Genomic DNA, 21,736 nt, shown 5'->3' with positions numbered 1-21,736 from the left:
AGCTTAAACGAAACGACAAAGACAAATCTCATAAAAACAAAACAAAACAAAAACAAAGTAAAACATTAAAATTAAAAGAGTGACGGGGAGTATGCATTAAAATCTACATATAAGTCTACATAATTCTTATTGTTCTTGAACGGATGGTAAAAGAGCTAAATTATGATGACTTTTGCCAACTCTATATGAACATGGCAACAGAACAATCACGTTTTTCATAATTCTATATGTGTCGAGTATGAACTTACTACAAAAACCTAATTATACTACTGCGTCTTCGAACAGGTGATGGTACAGCGCACTCTCTCGGCCAAGAGTCTTTCACACGCACAAGGGGGTTGTATCTTTGCCGGTTACATCAAGATCTTACCCCTCTTCATGATCGTCATTCCTGGTATGATATCAAGGGTGCTCTTCACAGGTAAACTCACATGATGGAAATTCGGGGATTTAATGATATTCATAATGCTCATGATGACGTACTTTATTTAGAGGAGACGCGACGGCTTAGTGGTAGAGCAGTGGTTTCGTAACCGACAGGTCTCGCATTCGATACCAAGTTAATGCGCTCGTACCCTTTGGTTAGACATTAATCCTCATTACCAAGTCCCTCGGAGAGCACTTAAAGCCGTCAGTCCACTGGGTCATTACTTACAAGCATTACATGCTTTCTTAGCAGTCAGGTAAAACAATCATCGATCATCATCCATTTTAGGTAGCGTTGAAATACACCGCAAGTATTATGACGTCTTAGGAACCACATTTTCATTAGCCATTTCGGATATTCAGTTGTCTCCCATTACCATATACTTTTGGTATACCCTGTAACTATGTTTAATATGTTGTTTTAGAAATGGTAACAAATTTATAAATTTATTCGTTCGTGATGATGTTAGTAATAATATTAGTAAAAACAACCCTAGCATTATATGATAATCCAGTGTCTTGTTCGCCGGTATGATAATGATGAAAACGATAATTATGAGCAAGTTCCAAACTATTTTGACTTTTGGTTTCCCATTATCTCATACATGAACGAGTATTGTGGAGTTCTCATATCAATTCCTTTTAGTTTGCTCACATCTTCCCTTTCTTTGCACACATGTACTTCGTTTGTGTGTATGTTGGTCGTTTGGTCGTTTTTTAATAATACCTTATAATTTTTTTGTTTAAATGTATTCATGAGAGTATACACTACCTAACATGTTGATGTTTCATCTTTCTTTTGTCTTCAGATATTGTAGCATGTGCATCAGCAGAGGCTTGCATGGCAGCATGCGGGAATCCCCGGGGATGTACCAACATGGCATTCCCTTCACTTGTACTCGGTGTCATGCCAAATGGTAGGTCTTCCGTTTTGCAGAACGTCTTTTTATGGTCAGGTACGGCACGCCACCTTCTCCCACGATGGGGTCATTTCCCAATATCCCCGGTTCTCCTGCTACTCCGTTTAAAAGTGGTCAACAATATATATAGATGCTAGCTTGCTTTCATGCTTCTTGTCTTTGATAAGATGAATCAAATAAGAACGACACCAAAAATATAAGAATGTAAAAATAACTAGTTGCGTTACTACAAAATCACTTTACAATCCCAGATTATCACGGGGTGCAGCCCTGGAACCCAACTGTAATAAGCGGACTAGTCCATATTGGCGCTCGCATTTTGCTACCCGCGTGCTTAGTATTGTTTCATGCTAGCAAAATGGTAACTGCTGCAGAATTCCCAGTTAAGGTGATCAGCCCCAAAGTAACCTCTTGTTGGGAATTTTGTTCCTTCTTGTTGTTTAATATTTTGTTTTGGGAATGTTTTTGTTTTGTTGTGTGTTTACATGAATGCAGTGGCGGATCCAGGGGGTGGGGGGGGGCGCCCCCCCCCCCTGGCAAAAAAAAGAAGAAGGAACAAAAAGAAGGGAAGAAAATAAGGAAAATAAAGGGGGAAATTTTTTTTTTTTTTGTGCTAAAGAAAGCAACACAAAAAGTTTTCCTTCCCCCCTCCTAAGCCACTGAACGAAATATCTGACGACGTAATTTTCTAATTTCCGAGGTAAAAAGAAATTGCTCATCTGACCGTGATTAAATGCCTTAATACCCCTGAGCTTCCGGGGGCTCCGCCCCTTATATTTCACCTAGGGCCCAAAATCAGGCACCCCAATGCTCATTTGACGGTAATTTAATGCCTAAAACCCTGAGCTCCTGGGGGCTCCGCCCCCTGGACCTCACCCCAATCAGTGTCCTGCCAGTGTCATAAAAAGGTACGTAATGTCACCATTACGTACCAATATTTGGCTCTCATAATTTCAAATTTGGCCCCCCTAAGAAATCCTGGATTCGCGCCTGCATGTATGGGGGAGAAGTTGTTTCTAGTTTAATTAGAAGGAATAAAACTGTATCACTATTTATTTGCACCTTATGGGGTTACCCCAAGTATATTTGTCCAGAACAAAATCGTCAGATCATTTAAGGTTTGCTATTAAACCGTATGAACTTCAACAATGCCAGTTTGACCTTCTTCTCCGTCATGTGACCTAGGTCTTCGCGGGGTCATGCTAGCTGTGATGCTGGCAGCTATTGTCAGTAGCTTGACTTCATTCTTTAACAGTATCAGCACACTCTTTACCGTCGACATCTGGAACTACTTCAGAAAGAAATACTCCAAGAAAGATCCTTCCGTCAAAGAGATGATGATCGTTGGCAGGTGGGTTAACAGTTTACAAATGTTTCCCCAAATTTATATGATTTATGAGTTTTTCGACATTTCCATAGCTACACATTTCCCGAAACTCGCTTGTTTCAATGATCCATATTCCGACACCTTCATGTTTCAGCACCCTTAGTTATACACTAAAATCATTTAAAACGCTCCTGTCATGCCTATACGTCCATAATGCTCAAATCTGAAGCCCCCAGCTGCTCCGACACTAATGTTCTTATTTCCTTATAATATAATAATTATCTTTTTTTAGCAGTGCTGTTCTTCCTGAGTTATCTGAATTATCACTACCCCATCATTTGATAGGGACCCATTTACACCTGGGTTGAGAGTGGCAAATGTGGATTAATGCCTCGCTAAAGGACGTTAGTTCCTAGCAGGCTGATATTATTTTGAACCCTAAATCAGTGAAAACCAAGTGAACGAATCACTATAGGCCTATCACGACACTTCCACTTTCTTATATTTCATGTTACCTGTTAGTTGATGACTATCAGGTATTATATTCAATTCGGTTCCATAGAGTGATAGTGCTTGTCATGACGGTTCTAAGTGTGCTGTGGATACCGGCTATTGAGGTGCTGCAAGGCGGTGACGGGTTGAACCGTTACTTCACCCGGATAGCCGGAAGAATTACGCCCAGTGTCTGTGCGGTGTATCTACTCGCCATCCTCTGGCCCAGAGCGAACGAACAGGTAGCGTGTATATATTAGAAAAGTAAAGAGATTACTAGAGTAAATGTAACTGTTTCAGACGGTTCAATATGCTGTCCGTTGAGACAAAGGCTTGATGAATATGCAAATTACAAATTAAATTATTATTTTTTACGTAAAAGAATTTAATCGAAATCTGATCTTGCCCGTCCATTTGCAGCTTTCATAAGGCTTAGCTTAGCTAATCAAGTTTATGTTATTGGCAAAAGTTATTCCCATTTATCACGGAGAAAAATTATACCAGAAATCCAACGTATGTCTTCATCCGTTAGCACTATTACTGGAGTTCTCAAATCGTTTTCCTTTCCGGACATTTACAGGGTACGTTCTGGGGGCTGGTCGCGGGGGCGTTCACCGGTTTCACCCGGCTTATACTGGATTTCATCTGGCCTGCACCGGTTTGTTGGGAAGAGGATAACCGGCCACATATCCTCAAGCTTCATTACTTCTACTTCAATATGATCCTGTTTGCGGTTGTGTTTACGGTCGACATAACCGTCAGCCTCCTAACCGAACCTCCCCCACCTGAAAGGGTAAATTACTTGGGTCAACCTTGATGTTGCATTTTCGAAAACTCTGTGATGAATTTGGTTTGTAACAGTAACGCAAAAGCATAGAATAAACAATAACATGAAAATAAAAAAACTAAAGCATGGTGGTGTCCCCATTATGATAAGCTTCTTAGATGAGAATAATTGTTTTCTGCATGAGTAAACGAATGCTTGTTGGCTGTACTTACATGTATAGACAATCATTTTGGAATATTGGTCAGTACAAACAATGGTCAATGGGGTTGTTTTGGATTTTTTTTTTTTTAAGGGTAGGGGGGTCTAGGTTGCCCCTTTTCAGGCATGACTGCCTCCTGAAATGCTTTGGTGTAAACTTGACCAATGGTGTCTACTCTTCAGTCGGATACCAAATTGTTGCAGTACCACAAATCTGCCTGAAAAATAAAATGCCTTTGGTGCTTGTGAAAAATCAGTTCTGATTACAGGTGTACCCGCATTTTTGGAGGGCAGAGTTAATAACAGGCAATGTACCATATACTGCTGAAATAAACCGCGGTATTCATTCATAAGTATATATACCTTTGTTTGTTCAGCTCATCCGGACTACGTTCTGGACGCGGTTTAGCAAGGCTAAGCGATCAGATGAGGCAGAGTTCAACGATACTGAAGAGGATGACGATGAGGCGGCTGAAACTGACGACATCGAACTCGACGACAACAAAGAGTCTACTGACATTGTGAAAGGTATCACTATGAACATGACGGACAAAGAAAGAGGACAAAATATACAGTTCCTCATTCTACCCTCAACAATTGCTGTGGTAGATAAAGGAACATCCCTTCACTGCTATTATGTAAAAATGTGTAGAACAGTGAATATGCATGAGACACCTGTTCGACACATTTTTACATAATAGCAATGAAGGGATGTTCCTTTATCTATTATTGTTGAGGGTAGAATGAGGAATTGTATATTTTGCCCTCTTTCTTTGTCCGTGATATTCATAGAGCAACGTCGATCTGGCGCTGCTCAGTGGCTGCCGGGCTCACGATCAATTGGGCAAAAAGAATTTCCATTTTCGGTTTAATAACATTTGGAGTGGACTTTAAAAGATTATTATTATTATTATTATGTAATCTATGCCTGAAGCTTTATACTATATACGAACCTGCTTCGGTTGGAATTTCGAAGAAAATGGCAATTATATTAGATATGTGGAACTAAATAAACACAACCTTCTAAATATTATGAGAAGAATACTAACATCTAGACGTATTAATCATAAAGACTGTTCAGATCCTCCATCATTACGATCTTATTTATTTGAATATTCAGATGAAATGCTGTGTAAATTCACTCAAAATCGGATCGTTCTCAGATGGTAAAAGTAGTGTGCATTTGGCTTTATGCAGATTGCACATGAGACGTTCGTGTGTGTGTGTGTAATTGGGTTTTTACAGACGTGTATCAATCAGATATGTTTTGGGGAGACCGACCTTTAAGGTCACCATCCGAAAGACGTCAATTGAGTGGTAGCCCTTAAGAAGCAGTTATCAGTTAGTGAAGCTGTCTTCGACGCGTTTATGTGAGATTGAAACAATCATCATCACAACGTGAATGGTGCTAAGTTAGTGCCGTAATAACGCAATCGAAAAAACGCCATTTGTGAAATAAGGCAATTATAATAATAATCGGTGTAATATAGGATTAAGGTATCATTTAATATTCATTATTCAAGAAGGGCTGATGTGAAGAAATATCACTTCATACCAAGGTAATAACCATTTGCTTGGAAAACCTGTATTTAAATTCCCTTCTACAAATGACCCTTTTATCCAGAAAAAACAGTTCTTTTTGAAGATGCAACCCACACATTTGATTTTTCTTTCTTCTCATCCTTGTCCTAATCGTTTACATTCATGGAATTGCGTCAGGATGATGATTACAAACAAAGTGATATTGTTTCCTTGAGTTCTCTCTATTTTAAAAACAGATCCGCCTGATAAGATCTCAGAAAGGAAGAGTGGCTGCTACCGGGCTGTGACATGGTTCTGCGGCTACGGGGACGACAGCGAAGAGGGTCAGCGAAAAGCGCGCGCGGAGGAGAAACGCGTACGTAAGATTACAACGTCGATTGAGCAGGATCCACGCGCAAAGAGGTTCATCCACATCAACATGGTCATTCTCCTGGGGGTGTCCGTCTTTCTCTACACCTACTTCTCTGTCGATTGGATTTAAGATATCACATTATTTATCCTCTTTGGCTGTAGTGTATTCGTGTATGCGGAAGTCCAAACGGTTTTGTCCCATACGTCACTTCTAAGATTCCAACAACTACACTGTCGCTCATAAAGTTGGAATATTTTTTTTACCCCGATTTATGGAATTATTTTGACAATGATTTATTCGTAATAGATCTAGATAATAGTATACATTCTCAGGTGTTATTGAATAATAATTTGCCAGTTTTTGTTTTGCGTGACTGCTAAAGCATGTGTATGCTTCTATGCTTATTAACTAGGGGACCTACGCCCTTAAGTCATAAATGACAATAATGAGGATTAATGCCCCACAAAAGGGCACTAATGTAGCACATCGGACACGGTTTTGATCCTGAGGCCTCACAGTTACGAGGCCATTGCTTTGCCACTGAACCACGACTGTACGTGGCGGGGGGCGTTATTTTTTTCTGCGGCACAGATTGGGGTTAGGTGCGTGTTGAGCCAAGGGAAAGTTTAGGGTTAGGGTTAGGGTTAAATCAAGACCTCTTTAAAAAAAAAAACCCAAATCTGTGCCGCAGAAAAAAATGACGCCGTCGGGGGCTAGGGTAGGGGGCAGTTCCTACAAATAAAAAACAAAGAAAATGCAATAAATTATCAATAATTCATTGAATTTCCCCCGGTTCCCAACATACAAAAATATTCTGTGTTCCCATTCCTTGAGCCATAATGCATGGCCGTACAGAGGATTTTGATATGTTGGTAACCGGGGTAAAATGCAATGAATTATTGATAATTTATTGCATTTTCTTTGTTTTTTATGTGTGGGAACTGCCCCCTACCCCCTATGATCTGTTATATGAAGGAAAAATGTACATCATGGATAGTTTGAGATTTTTCTATGTTCATTGTTCAATGATTAATGTAATTTATGAAGTGTCTTGTATCGAAGATCTTGTTCTGTATGACGTATTGTGATAATTTCTTGTAATGTGAATTCATGAGGAAGGAAATAAAATATCATTTAAAACCAAAAACTGTTTTGAGTTTGTTGGCCAGCAATCATGGCAAATGAACTACGACCTATGCTGAATATTCATGAGAGCGGTGCTCGTATGGTATGCGAACGTTGGTCTTAAAGATATAGACCAGTTTTGGAAACGCCCCCCCCCCCTCCCAAAAAATAAAATGTAAGCTCTTGTTACCGATCATGTGAAAGAATATGTTTGACTAATACGTGATGATACAAATTTTGCAGGGGAAACCGCCTACTAATTGATATAATTATTTGGTAAATTATCATATCTATCCGGCCTGGATATATATTGCGTAGTCCCATATACATCTTTCTGTGTACAGTGCTTGCAACTTAACCAAGACTGAGCCAAATTTCCTATCAGTTTTATGATTCCAGAACCTTGCAGTACACACCAATACTTATATGCCAGATGATCAACCTTTTCTGATTGATTCCACAACGTTTCTTTCACAATGCAATCGCATGACCAGAACTGGTCTTTATCTTCAAAGTGAAGGTTTAGTTATAGTACAATGCGACAAATAATTTGGTAGCATTCTCATTCTTTTTATGACAGTTTAAAAAAAATAGTCAAAGAAAATGATCGCTCTTGATGCTCTGATATTGGAAATATGACAATAAATAGATGAACTTTGGACCAAACATTGTGTCATACGCGCAGTCCCATTTGCGGAAAGATTTAGTTAAATTATTTATTATTTTAACGATTCCAAAGCCTCACAGTATACAACTATGCTTATGTACTACATAATCAACGTTTTACCATTGTTTCAACACAGTTAATGTAATCGCTTGACCAGGGCTTGTCTTATAAAAAGTTGCGATTGATCCGAATCAACCGAAAGTGCTCTAATCAATTATCGCAAGTTTGCAGTCTCCTATCTCTTAAAAGTAATACAAAGTTTTGGTATGGGGTCATGAATTCGGTTCAAATGAACATATTGGAAGCAGGCGCGTACAAAGGGGGGGGGGGGGGGTTAAACCCCCCATTTGGTATTTTTCTATGTGTAACCCCCCCCCATAACCCCCCTACCCCCCCCCTTTGGATTGATTTTTTTCCCATGGCTGACCTAAAAAAGCTGACCTTACCCCCCCCCCCCCAACGGAGCAAAATGTCAAATTTTCAAATTTCGAGACCCCTCCCCCCCCCCAAAAAAAAAATGTCCTCTTACCCCCCCCCCCCCCACCCGCTTATTCAGCGGCTGGCTGAGTCGTTGCGAAATTTTCGGCCCGAATTATAAATGTTAACCCCCCCCCCCCCCCCCCCCTTGAAAAAATCCAGCGTACGCGCCTGCCATCATATCATCCATGCATGGAGAATTCATCATCCTACGGTAATATCTTCACTTCTGAGTCGTAATGCTTAAACGTTCAAAGTTTATTCACTCGATACAAACAAGGATGAACGTGTACATTATTCAATTATACAGTGAAATCAAACAAAACAAAACGATACTATTATACAAAAAGGCATTTAAAATGTTAAAATTATATAAATACAGAGTAGGGAATAGAGTAGGGTCCTAGCAAAAAGGAGAAGGGAGGGAAAACAAAATTTGAGATAAGTCATGGTGCTTTTCTAGAAAATGGTTAAATGACTAGAGTATGTAAAGGGCCACACACATAACCCCATTACAATACTTCAATCGTTGGTAAGAGGACATGTGTTTAACAGTAATTATATGTATATATATACCTGCGTTTAAAAGTATTAAATGATGAACAGTTTTGTTTAAGGTAGTAGGAAGAGAATTCTATAGTTTGGGGCCTGAAGCGAACGAGCGGAGTAAAAAAAAAAAAAAAAAAAAAAAACGTATAAAAAGATGTTTTGGGGTACCTTGCTGTAAGAGAGATACTTGAATTATGGCACCTCGATCGTTACCTCTTATGTGGGATTGATACTGCTTCTAAATGTTGCAAGCGAGCGAGGAAACAAAAAGTCACTCGATTGTTTTTAAAATGTTATTTCTTCATGAAAATACGTAGCGTTTTCATATATATTTTTTTTTACACGAAATTGACATTTTTCGTTCTATCAATCCCTATGTTATTCATTGTTTTTACCCCGTTTATCTACGTTATTTCCGCTTTAATCATTTGACCGTTTTCTCCTGCCTTTTTTTTTTTTTTTTTTTTTACTCCTTTAGACCTAATCTTTCCTCCTTTCATTACCCTTGCATTTCTTCATTCTCTTCTTATATATTCCTTCCTATCTTAAATGTTATTAGCTAGTTTTATCTTTCACGTTTATATTTCCTTATGATATACAGTGTATTAAAATGTTATCTTTTCTTTTATCATTTTCCAAGTATTTCCCTTTTTAAAAATCTATTATCTTCTCGCTCTTTCCCAATGTTTTTCTTTGTTTTGATCCTTCTATCAATTTCTCTTCCTATCTTTCCTTATTATATGTTATTCTTTGATTTTATCCTATCATCGTTTCTCTCTCTCTCTCTCTCTCTCTCTCTCTCTCTCTCCCCCTCTCTCTATCTCTCTCTCTCTCTGTGTTTTCCTCTATATCTTAACATTCATTTTATCCTTCCATCATTTCTCTTTCTACCTTTCCTTATGATAATCATTATATTTCTCAAAATATCCTCATGACCTCAACTTCCGAACAGTACAAATCTGATTCCAACCCTGAAAGAATTTATTCATCATATCATTAATTTAGCAAATTGGCCATTTTAAGATGCAAGAGGCTATCATGATAGGTCTTTATCCATTACTGTAGGACTAAAGATACAATACATTTTGGAACTTATAGCCAATTTTATTATCTCAATAAATATATAAAATACAATGGTGAACCTCAAGTTAATCTCTTTACACCAAACTTACTGGTATTTAATTTTCAATGATTGATTGCTTTACAATTAATGCTAAACATCCTCATGACTTCAGCTACCCGAACAAGTTTTAGTCTTTGATTGTGTTTTAAATAAAATAAAAATAAATTCAAATTTTACAAAAAGTATTAATTTCTAAATTCTTTTTTTCAAACTCATGATTTTCATAGTTACATGTACATGTAATTCATTGCACGAATTACCCAACATATCCACAAATCTGTCTTAACAAAAAGTGGTCCCACTTCACGCATTTTAGAATAATTAATCCAAAAGTGAGGGACTCAAGGAGTTCCTTTTGTTACCCTTTTGAGGAGAGAAATACTCCCACCTAAATATCCACCCTGATATTAGGTTGATTTTAATAAAAGCAGAACAATTAGAGACACAAATTAGTGAAAGTTTGACTAATATCCGATTAAAATTAAGGAAAGTTAAGAATTTGTTTGTGTGACGTAGCTTGCAAGCTCTTCACAAACTTTCATTACAGTGTATTTTAGTCATTGATGACGGAATAGATATGTTTCATATAGGGGTGGTATAAAAACATACATGTATCTGCAATAATTATATTTAGGATAGGATTGAAAACTTTCTTGAGCAAATGGAGGGGAAGCTTGTAAGATACGTCACAGAATTGTCAATTTGAGTCTGATTGATCACAACTTCATACATTTCATAACTTTCTTATTTCTAATCAGAATTTTCTCAAACTTACATTGATCTGTTCCTATCATTTGTCCGCTTGTATTGAAACCAACTTCATATCAGGGTGGACTTCCCCTTCAAATGAATGATTGAGTAGCTTTAGTGACCCCTCATCCAATATGTATGTATAACCTGTGTCTGCTCATGGGCAGAAAACAAGCATGACCCTCCTTAAAGGTAATACAAAGTTTTGGTATGGGGGTCATGAATTTGGTTCAAATGAACATATTGGAAGCATATGCGATCCTACAATATTCAATGATCGTTGTCTCAGTTGAAATCGAGTCTAAAGTTATAAAAAATTAAAAAGTTATAAAATTGTAAATAATAAACTCTTTAAGTTGTATAGCTCCCTCTCAAGGTCGAGATATTAATTAAGCCATAAAACAATGTTTTTTGACTGAAGTCGACCGATTTGCTATTCCCGTTTGGAAATTATATATCACAACTATATACTCTGAGATTCTCATGGTCGCAGCTATGTACCAATGAACGGCTGTAGGCACTATTTGAAATTCATCAAAATTTACCAGGAGCAGCGGTAAATTTTCATATTCAATTTTTCTTGAAAGCAGAAGTGTTTTAGGGGCTAAATTTTCTAGTGCTTATAATACATCCACAGGGGCATCCAAGTATATGTCAAAATTGTAAAGAATCACTATCCACCCTATTTTCAAAATTTCCCAAAACTTTGTAATACCTTTAAAGGTAAAGACCAGTATTGGAAACGCCCCAATTTCAAAAAATGAAATGGAAGCTCTCATTACCAATCATGTGAAAGAATATGTTTTGACTAATACATGATGATAAAAAAAATTGCCGGGGAAACCGCCTACTAATTCATATATTTGGTAAATTTGTTTCTCTCATGGTCTGTGAGAGATATAGGGTAGTCCCATATACATCTTTCTGTGTATAGTGCTTGTAACTTTACGAAGAATGGGCCAAATTTCTTATCATTTGATGATTCTAGAACCTTGCAGATGCTAGATGCTAGATGATCAACCTTTTCTGATCGATTCCACAACATTTCTTTCACAATGCAATCGCATGACCATAACTGGTCTTTACCTTTAATCTTTCTACACAGTTCCCATTTCTCTCCTGTAAATGATTAACAATGTAGAGGAAATCATCCTTCAACCAAACAGTGTGAATTGTCCAATGACAAATCCCTTAGCATATTTCACATCCAACACACAAAGTACAAGTGTACCATGACAGACCAGTTACCCAAACATTTGAGAGGAGGATCAAGAACAGTGTTTTTTTACTTGGTTATTTCCAACATTGGGCCCTATAAAAAAAAGTTCATATTCACTTGTTTTTATCATCAATATTTGGTTGCTGCTTTCTTGCTGCACATTACATGTATGCTTTAAGCCTCGGTCACAAATGCCATTACGAACTGCTACAAACGCAGTATGAATGATTTTCAGACAATGTAAAAACAGGGAGATTTGTACGAAATTATCGTTTGTACGAACCTTTGTGACCGTAGCATTACAAATTTACAATGCAACTTGAGTTGTTAATACATCATACATACATAGCACCTCCATGTAAAATTTTAAAAATATTATTTCAGAACCTTCTCTTCATGCATGCGAAGTTGCGAACAGGTTAAAAAGCGTTAACCAACTGCATGAGATGAATACATGTACATTCCAAAGTTGACCACTACCCCTTTTAAAGTATCTCAGGTAGGGATTTTTTTTTTTTTTTTTTCAGCCGAGAGTTACACAAGTGATGACCATTGTTGTTTTGTGAGTTGTGAGTGACTAATCAATTCTCCATTGCATCATCCAGAAAACTGTTGTTACTTTTCTCCGGTGTGTATGCTGACATGACTAATAAGATCCCACTCTGTACCGAAGCCCTTATCACATTCCAAACAATAATACGCTGTTTCTCCCGGGTGACATTTGACATGGTCTAACAGATCACGCTGCAGAAGGAATTTCTCATTGCACTCAAGACAATGAAAGGGCTTTTCACCTTTGTGCATTTTCATATGATCCATAAGATCAGGCTGCTTGGGATATGTCTTATCGCACTCCGGACACTGGAAGGTCTTATCTTTGAGGTGCGACTTCTTATGGTTGATAAGATCAGACTCTGTTGGAAATGTCTTATTGCACTCCGGACACTGGAAGGTCTTATCTTTGAGGTGCGACTTCTTGTGGTTGATAAGATCAGACTCGGTTTGAAATTTCTTTTTGCTCTTCGGACAATGGAAGGGCTTTTCTTTTCGGTGCGATTTCTTGTGGTTCATAAGATCAGACAGCATAGGAAATTTCTCATCACACTTCGCACACTGGAAGGACTTTTTACTTTTATGTGATTTCATATGATCCGTAAGATCAGACTGCTGATCAAATTTCTGATCACACTCTGCACAATGAAAGAGCTTTTCTTTTGTATGTGATTTCATATGGTCCATGAGATCGGACTGCGTTAGAAAACTCTTATCACACTTGTGACAGTTCAAAGGGAGGTCTCCTGCAGGGGATTTCATCGCTGGAGTAGGATCCACCTGTGAAAGCAGTTTCTTGCAACAGTCAAAACAATAATCAGGCACTTGGTCTGTATGAAGAGTTTCATTAGGGATTTCTTTCGCACACAAAGTGCAGTGAAGAGGGATCATATCACCAACATGGACTTTCATATGGGCTGTAAGCTGATTCCTACGAGAGTAGACCTTATCACACAAAGAGCATTTATGCGGCTTTTCCCCCGTGTGGATTCTCATATGGTCCGTGAGATGGCATCGCTGGCCAAACACCTTGCCGCATATTTTACAGCTGTGAGGTTTATCTCCACTGTGGACTCTCTCGTGTCTAGTCAGATCAGATTTGTAAAGAAATGCCTTGCTACATACAGAGCAGTGAAACGGTTCAGATCCAGTGTGAGATTTCATGTGGTGCGCAAGATGGCTCTTGTGGGAGAATGCCTTCTCACACACGCAGCATTGATGAGGTGCCTTCTCACCGGTGTGCGATCGCATGTGGTTCTTGAGATCATTTCTTCGAGAATACGCCTTATCGCAGAGAGAACACTCAAATGGCTTCTCACCCGTGTGGATTCTCATATGCGTTTTGAGATGGGTTTTGCGGGCGTAGTACGTTCCGCACATGGTACACTGATGCTTCTTTTCTCCTGTGTGAATTTTCATGTGATCGGTCAAGTGGCTTCTTTGGGTGAATTCCTTTCCGCAAACGGTGCACTGGTGCGGCTTTTCCCCGCTGTGAATCCTCACGTGTCGCTCATAATCGGACTTGTAGCAAAAACCCTTAGCGCACACAGAGCACTGAATGGGTTTGTCTAAGATGTGGATTTTCATGTGGTTCCTGAGGTTATGTTTGTTGGAATAATCCTTCTTGCATACAGTACATCGATAACTCTCTTCATGTTCCTCGTTCCTCACTCGTTTTCCGCGACCTAAAGGTGGTTTTCCCTGCAATTTCTTTCCACCTTTTAAACGAGCTGGGGTCCTGTCTCTCAGTTTTAATCTCATGTGCATTGGATGACAATTTTTCATGGTCATTTCTTCATCCTTGTCAGAAGAACTTCTTTGATTCACTTCACTCTGAGATCCATCTCCATTTTTAGAGTCACAATGTTTCCTCTTTCCCTCACGACATTGTCCATGACTAGTAGAGCTATATGTTGAATCATTCAAGATGGCTGAACTGCATTCTTGGCTGGCCTGTGTTGCTCCAAGATGCTCTTCTGAATGTGAGAGGGATAAAGCTCCTGCTCTAGAGGTCTCACCAGGAGTCTTGCTGTGGCTAATTTCTGAGAAAAGAAGAGAAAATAAAGGATAGAAAGAAGAGCTATTGAATACAAGACTGTAAAACTAAAACAATTGGGGTGTAGAGAATTTTAGGATTCAGTGAGCAGATCAAGTGACACTACAATCTATTGGGGAAAATGAGTATGGTATATTAAACCGGTTAATCAAAGATATTTACTTTTTTGAGGCACTTCATGATCATTTTGAAGCGCAATTTTTAGGGCTTCAATATTACACCATATCACAGACACTGATAACACACAGGGCCATGCAGGGGCGAATCCAGCCAAAGATAGGCCAAAGAGACGGCCAAACGGCCAGACGGTTAATAAGTGGGGGGGGGGGGGGGGGGGGGGGGGGGGGGGGGTGAGCACTAATACTTTTTTTGGGGGGGGGGGGGGTCCTCGAAAATTTGAAAAATCCCCCCCCCCCCCTTTTGAGTGCCAGTTGAGGGGGCCCATCTCCAAAACAAGGTAAAATTAACATGTTCTGGACCCGCCACTGGGGCCATGCATCTCAGATTGAACATTGTTAAACGATGCCTTTAAGATTAATTATCAATGTATTGGAGTAGACCTTAAAATTTATTTTTTTACAAGGACAGAGCTTGAAACTACAAAATGGAATTACCTCCCCAACTTTCCTTTATTGCATGGCCTATATCATGTAGTGATTTTGTCAGGAATGGACAAGAGACAAGGGTTTTCAGTTTGAGGAGTCTATGTTCTTCATTCCCTATCAGATGATTCGTTCACATACCTTCTGATGTGGCCTGTGATGAAGGGTGCTCTTCTGAATTTGAGAGTGCTGAATCCTCCTTGATACAGGTCTCATCTGAAAGCCTGCTACAGCCAATTTCTGAAGAAATGATAAAAAGATTGAAATAAGGTTCTGAATACGAAACAAATGAACAAGTTTGACAAATTTGTGAGCAGTCCATTGGAATGAAATTTCATTATGAAAATAAAGACAAATAAATACATAAATGAAATGAATAAATAAACATTTAAGTAAAGAAATAAATAAACAAAAAGAAATACATACATTTTTTAAATAAATAAATAGAGGTAAACAAATAGAATAAATGATTAACTAAAAGGCATTTTCACTTACAGCTTAAAGACAAAATTAAAAATTATGTATATATACAAGACCAAATAGTATACAAATGTACAGTTTACCAGTTGTTTTTAACACGTAACAAAAACAAAAAGATACATTTTCTTTTTTTTTTTTTTTTTTGGGGGGGGGGGGGCTTGCATGAGGTCACAAAACTCACAATAGGTCACAAAAGTCTATAAAACCATGGGACAATGATGGATCAGCTTACAATGTATGAGTTCCTATCTCAAGAATATCTACCTTGTGAGAATGTCTGTGAATTAGACTGTTTGCTGTCAAAGTAACCTTCATCTGACACCTCTTGCTTGATAACTATACTGCGTGTACCTGTGGAGAAAACAAATGATTAAACAAGAATAATATTAATCGTGCACATGTTCAATTCAGTCAATTCAGTGAGAGGAGAAGGAGGAGGAGGAGGAGGAGGAGGAGGAGGAGGAGGAGAAGGAGGAGAAGAAGAAGAAGAAGTTATAATAGTCATCACTCTCACTTTCATTTCAGTCAGACTCGGACAGTTTTGCAAGTTGCACAGGCGCGGATCCAGGATTTCCATTAGGGGGCAATTCCACGGTAACGGAAGGACACTCAGACACGATTTTTGAACTTCAGGTTCATACTAAAAGAAATGTTTTATTAGTATGTATTAAACTATGGGGAACGAAATGTGTTTCAGTCAAGTGGAAAGCTTCATCAACTTCACAAAGTTTGGATAAACACTAATTAACTGGAAAAACCATGTCCATTTTTATGTCCTTCCGTTACCGAGATAATTAATATGCACATTCTTAAACTACTTAACTATAATGACAATTTTTTGGGGGAGAATTAAAGGCACTTATATAGGTATTATATCTGTACTGTTTCACATCTTATACTAATAAAAACAGTTCTTTTAGTATGAACCTGAAGTTCAAAAATCTTGTCTGAGTGTCCTTCCGTTACCGTGGAATTGCCCTAGGGGGGGCCGGAAATTTGAAAATTGCGCAGACCATTTTTTCAACTCAACAATACTGACAAGGTCATATTAGAAGCCCGATACCGGTAGAATTTTTGACATTTTCATCGGGGGGGGGGGGGGGGGGGCTATAGCCTCTTGCCCGGAAAGTAATTTTCTGGTTTCACAATTCGAAAAAAATAGTGAGCGAAGCGAGCGAGCAACAATAAATTGTGAAAGTGTTATTTATCACCAAAATAAACGAGGAAAAGATATCAAAAACTCATATTCGGGCAGCTCGCTGTCCCCCCCCCCTCCATTACGCGCGAAGCGCAGAAACTTTGACCCTTCATGAATTGTTACTAGAGAAGGAAGACGATTTGTTGTACCATTCTCGACTCTTAATCCTTGTCTGAATTCAGTTTCCTCCCGCCCGCGCGAAGCGCGGAAGCTTTGGCTTTTCAAAGCTTTGGCCTTTCATTAATTATTAGAGAAAGAAGAAGATTTGTGTACCATTCTCGACTCTTATTACTTGACTGAATTCAGCCCCCCCCCTTCCCGCGCGAAGCATGGAAACTTAGGCTTTTCATAGTTTTATGAAGTTATTAGAGAACGATGATTCGTTGTTCCATTTTCGACCCTTAATCCTTCTCTGAATTAAGTTCCCCCCCCCCTCTCCCGCGCGAAGCGCGGAAGCTTTGGCGTTTCATTAAATTATAAGGGAAAGGAGACGATTCTTTGTACTATTCTCGACTCTTTATCCTTGTCTGAATTCAGTTTTCCCCCGACCGCGCGTAGCGCGTAAGCTTTGACGGTTTATTAAATTATTAGAGGAAGAAGACGAATCGTTGTACCATTCTCGTCTCTTAATTCTTGTTTGTATTCAGTTTTCCCCCTCCCGCGCGGAAGCTTTGACGTTTCATTAATTATTAGAGAAAGAAGAAGATTTGTTGTACCATTCTCGACTCTTATTACTTGACTGAATTCAGCCCCCCCCCCGCCTCCCGCGCGAAACACAGAAACTTTGGCCTTTCATAGTTTAATGAAATTATTAGAGAAAGATGATTCGTTGTTCCATTTTCGACTCTTAATCCTTCTCTGAATTGTGAGTTCCCCCCCTTCCGCGCGAACCGCGGAAGCTTTGACGTTTCATTAAATTATTAGAGAAAAAAGACGATTCTTTGTACCGTCCTCGACTCTTTATCCTTGTCTGAATTGAGTGCCCCCCCCCCTCCCGCGCGAAGCGCGGAAGCTTTGACGTTTCATTAAATTATTAGAGAAAGAAGACGATTCGTAACTCTTAAACCTTGTCTGAATTGAGTTTCCCCCCCCCTCCCGCGCTTCGCGCGGAAGCTTTGTCGTTTCATTAAATTATAAGGGGAAAGAAGACGATTCTTTGTACCATTCTCGACTCTTAATCCTTGTCCGAACTCAGTTTTTCCCTGCCCGCGCGTAGCGCGTAAGCTTTGACGGTTCATTACATTATTAGAGGAAGAAGACTAATCGTTGTACCATTCTCGTCTCTTAATCCTTGTTTGAATTCAGTTTTCCCCCTCCAGCGCGAAGCGCGGAAGCTTTGACGTTTCATTGAATTATTAGAGAAAGAAGATGATTCGTTGTTCCATTCTCAACTCTTTATCCTTGTCTGAATTGAGTGCCCCCCCCCCCTCCCGCGCGAAGCGCGGAAGCTTTGGCGTTTTTATTAAATTATTAGAGAAAGAAGACGATTCGTAACTCTTAAACCTTGTCTGAATTGAGTTTCCCCCCCTCCTGCGCTTCGCGCGGAAGCTTTGTCGTTTCATTAAATTATAAGGGGAAAGAAGACGATTCTTTGTACCATTCTCGTCTCTTAATCCTTGTTTGAATTCAGTTTTCCCCTCCAGCGCGAAGCGCGGAAGCTTTGACGTTTCATTGAATTATTAGAGAAAGAAGATGATTCGTTGTTCCATTCTCAACTCTTTATCCTTGTCTGAATTGAGTGCCCCCCCCCCCCTCCCGCGCGAAGCGCGGAAGCTTTGGCGTTTTTATTAAATTATTAGAGAAAGAAGACGATTCGTAACTCTTAAACCTTGTCTGAATTGAGTTTCCCCCCCCCCCCTACCGCGCGAAGCTTTGTCGTTTCATTAAATTATAAGGGGAAAGAAGACGATTCTTTGTACCATTCTCGACTCTTAATCCTTTTCCGAATTCAGTTTTTCCCCGCCCGCGCGTAGCGCGTAAGCTTTGACGGTTCATTACATTATTAGAGGAAGAAGACTAATCGTTGTACCATTCTCGTCTCTTAATCCTTGTTTGAATTCAGTTTTCCCCCTCCCGCGCGAAGCGCGGAAGCTTTGACGTTTCATTGAATTATTAGAGAAAGAAGATGATTCGTTGTTCCATTCTCGACTCTAAATCCTTGGCTGCATTCAGTTTTCCCCCTCCCGCGCGTAGCGTGTAAACTTCTGACGTTTCATTAAATTATTAGACAAAGAAGACGATTCGTTTTACCATTCCTTGTCTGATTTCAGTTGCCCCCCTCCCGAGTGAAGCGCGGAAGCTTTGACATTACATTAAATTATTAGAGAAATAAGACGATTCGTTGTACCGTACTCGACTTGTCAGAATTTTTTTTCTTTGTCTGCTCCTTTTTCGTCCTATGTCATCTTACTGCCCCTACCACCCCTGGCTACGCGCTTGCTTTAAAGGGAAAATGAAACAATCATGATTATGATAGCACACAATTAGGTTAGTAGAAATGAAAGGGAGAAAAGATATATTACACTAACCATGGATAAATCACGGCCGGGAGCGTCATATCATAGTTTTGTGTTATCGGGCGAGGCCCGGGGCGTAGCAACCAAGCAAGATTTTGCAATGTTGAAATTATGCATTCTAGAAAATTCCACTATATTTCTTTCTAACTATATTTCTAAATTTCCTGGGGGACGTGTCTCCCTATCGGGCCCAGGATTGCCGCCCCTGTCCATGATTACTACCAACATGAGTTCAAATACAAACACGAGCGAGTTGGTATGAGCTGAATCCAAATGAAGGGCAAAATAAGAGTAATGAAGCGGCCCAACCGTTAATTTAAAATTTGACTGTTGAGTATATAGCTTCTATTTAAAAGACATCTAAAATATTGTGCCCTTTTCAAATTTCTCACTAAAGAGTGATGACCTTTGTAGCGCAGGGGGGCTGTTTTTTACGTTTAACTTTGAATCCGCGGCTCGAGATTTTATGCGGCCGGCCGGCCCCCTCTATTCAATAACGTTTGCCAAACCTTCTGGAATGACCCCAAATCTCCCGATTACAGTTCTCCCTTATTCGTTGTTACTGTCACTTAGCGCCATTTCCTTGTCTTTCCCCCTTTCTCACCGAATCCCCCCCCCACCCACTTACTATAGGGTACGCACATGTATGTTCCCTCTCTTTGAAAGCACCCCTCTATCTCCGGTGTAAGTCAGTACGGGCCGGATTTTTGTGTATTACGGGCCGGACTTTATTGCGTGAAAAGTAACTCTTTATCGGAAATTTTGGGAACACATATTCGGTCCCTCCGACCCCGGAGTGGGAGGGAGGGGGAGGGGGGGGGGGGGGGGGGGGGAGTTGGGCTTTCTTCTTTATCTTTTCTTTTCTCTTTTTTCTTCTCTCCCTTTTTCTTTTCCCTTCTCCTTTCTTTTCTCTTCTTTTTTTTTCTCCTCTTCTCCTTTTTTTTCTCTTCTTTTCTTCCTCTTTTTTCCTCCTTTTTTTTGCGCCGCCAATAGGGGGGGCCGCGGCCGTTTCGGCCCCCCCCTGGATCCGCCACTGTTGCAGTTACAGCTCTCTCTTGCAAATCATATTTTCACCCATCCAATAACTTCTATCTATGACTGAGTAAAACATTGTTATATTCTTTTTTCATGTGAAGTTAATTCAAATGTATTGTGAAATTGAAAATGATTTGTTACTTATAGATTTCAGGCCTAATCAAAAATTATTATATTCTTTTACATGCATGTTTAGAAATTAGAATCTAGGTCTAACTCCAATGAAATGTGAAATTCAAAGTGTGAACATGCATGCAAAAGACTGCTTCCTGATCCTGATTGAGCTGCTGATTAAAGGCAAAGCCCATAAGGGATTGGTTAATTTAGTACTTTCATCATTCAAGTATCAAGCTATCACTAGTGCTTACTTTGATCATGTTTGTTAGTGTTACACTTAGTTCTACACACTCACTTGCACAGGGTGCTCACAGAATTACACTAGTAGTCTACACGTACACTCTACACTGCACTGCACTATACAGTTAGCGCTAGTGCTCCATACATGTAGGTACCCTACCTGCCCTCTATCGCGCCTCGGCTAAGTCCTGGCGACTAAACCTTACCTTGTGCTGTAGTCATGCTGAACGGGCAGACAGACAGACAGACGGGAACGATCACTTCGTTGCTTGTTGGTGTTTTCCAATCAAGAATACGAAAAAGGTGTAAGTAGCAGAACGGCTGTGTCTACTGTATATTGTTGAGCTGATCTGGATCATACACTCGACGAAGACTGCAGACTAAAAAGTCACATTCAAGCTTGAATTTACCCCCCTAACCAAGGCTCCTTGAAACTAGCGACTGATAAGCCGCGCCAGCGCCCAATAAAGGAAGAAGGTAGCCATCGGTACCGGTAACGGTTTCTCCAAAGCAGTAAATCAAAAAGGAAACGGATTATTTTTTCTCCACGTCTTGCATGGGTGACAGTATAGCGGCAACAGGAATAAGAGATTAGATTTGGATGTTTTTAAAACTGTCGTATAACATTTTAACTAAAAAATGACTTTATCTTTTTTCTCTTTAATATGGTATAATGTCACAAGCAGAAACTTCTTTTTTGGGGTCTTATTGTTCAGATTAAAGTGAGGGCTCGGCATTTATGAGGTTTACACACACACAATACATATACAATAATGGCTTTTAAAAATACTGTGTCACATTTAGTATAAATAATGACCTACACCATTTTAAAGCTGAAATTTTGTTCTTTACTCTAATACATGGAAAAATTTATGTCTGTGTCTTACTCTTAGTCAGATTGCATTTAGAGCTGAACCTGGTGTTTGTGGATTTTATATATCTGCACAATAAATACAGTAATGGCCAAAATACGTTTTAAAGATTAA

The 21,736-nt window shown here is 39.4% G+C and overlaps 2 protein-coding genes across 2 annotated transcripts; one reads left to right on the top strand and one right to left on the bottom strand.

Moving 5' to 3' along the window:
• The first annotated feature begins 285 nt into the window (after nucleotides 1–285).
• On the top strand, nucleotides 286–6,325 carry LOC115928311 (sodium/myo-inositol cotransporter 2-like). The gene is made up of 7 exons (XM_030995430.1): nucleotides 286–421; nucleotides 1,236–1,343; nucleotides 2,532–2,697; nucleotides 3,236–3,407; nucleotides 3,746–3,958; nucleotides 4,528–4,678; nucleotides 5,929–6,325. The coding sequence occupies exons 1-7, from the start codon at nucleotides 289–291 to the stop codon at nucleotides 6,171–6,173; spliced, it is 1,188 nt and encodes a 395-aa protein (XP_030851290.1). The 5' UTR covers nucleotides 286–288; the 3' UTR covers nucleotides 6,174–6,325.
• Nucleotides 6,326–12,460: 6,135 nt separating this feature from the next.
• LOC115918959 (zinc finger protein 345-like) lies at nucleotides 12,461–21,206 on the bottom strand. Its single transcript, XM_030995676.1, has 4 exons — nucleotides 20,957–21,206; nucleotides 15,909–15,995; nucleotides 15,306–15,404; nucleotides 12,461–14,548 (listed from the first exon to the last, which is right to left on the bottom strand). The coding sequence occupies exons 1-4, from the start codon at nucleotides 20,970–20,972 to the stop codon at nucleotides 12,570–12,572; spliced, it is 2,181 nt and encodes a 726-aa protein (XP_030851536.1). The 5' UTR covers nucleotides 20,973–21,206; the 3' UTR covers nucleotides 12,461–12,569.
• Nucleotides 21,207–21,736: the final 530 nt, after the last annotated feature.

Source organism: Strongylocentrotus purpuratus, unplaced genomic scaffold (assembly GCF_000002235.5).
Source record: "Strongylocentrotus purpuratus isolate Spur 01 unplaced genomic scaffold, Spur_5.0 spur5_contig_853, whole genome shotgun sequence".
NCBI classification, from domain to species: Eukaryota; Metazoa; Echinodermata; class Echinoidea; order Camarodonta; family Strongylocentrotidae; genus Strongylocentrotus; species Strongylocentrotus purpuratus.
This window is presented reverse-complemented; position numbering and strand designations above follow the sequence as displayed.

Excerpts from the sequence above, each read along its gene's own strand:
- LOC115918959 (XM_030995676.1), bottom strand. Across the intron at positions 15,405-15,908 it reads TTCACAGACATTCTCACAAG|AAATTGGCTGTAGCAGGCTT; the intron begins GTAGATATTCTT and ends TCATTTCTTCAG. Across the intron at positions 14,549-15,305 it reads ATCACAGGCCACATCAGAAG|AAATTAGCCACAGCAAGACT; the intron begins GTATGTGAACGA and ends TTCTTTTCTCAG.
- LOC115928311 (XM_030995430.1), top strand. The coding sequence starts at position 289 with ATGGTACAGCGCACTCTCTCGGCCAAGAGTCTTTCACACGCACAAGGG. Across the intron at positions 3,959-4,527 it reads AACCTCCCCCACCTGAAAGG|CTCATCCGGACTACGTTCTG; the intron begins GTAAATTACTTG and ends TTGTTTGTTCAG. Across the intron at positions 4,679-5,928 it reads GTCTACTGACATTGTGAAAG|ATCCGCCTGATAAGATCTCA; the intron begins GTATCACTATGA and ends TTTTAAAAACAG.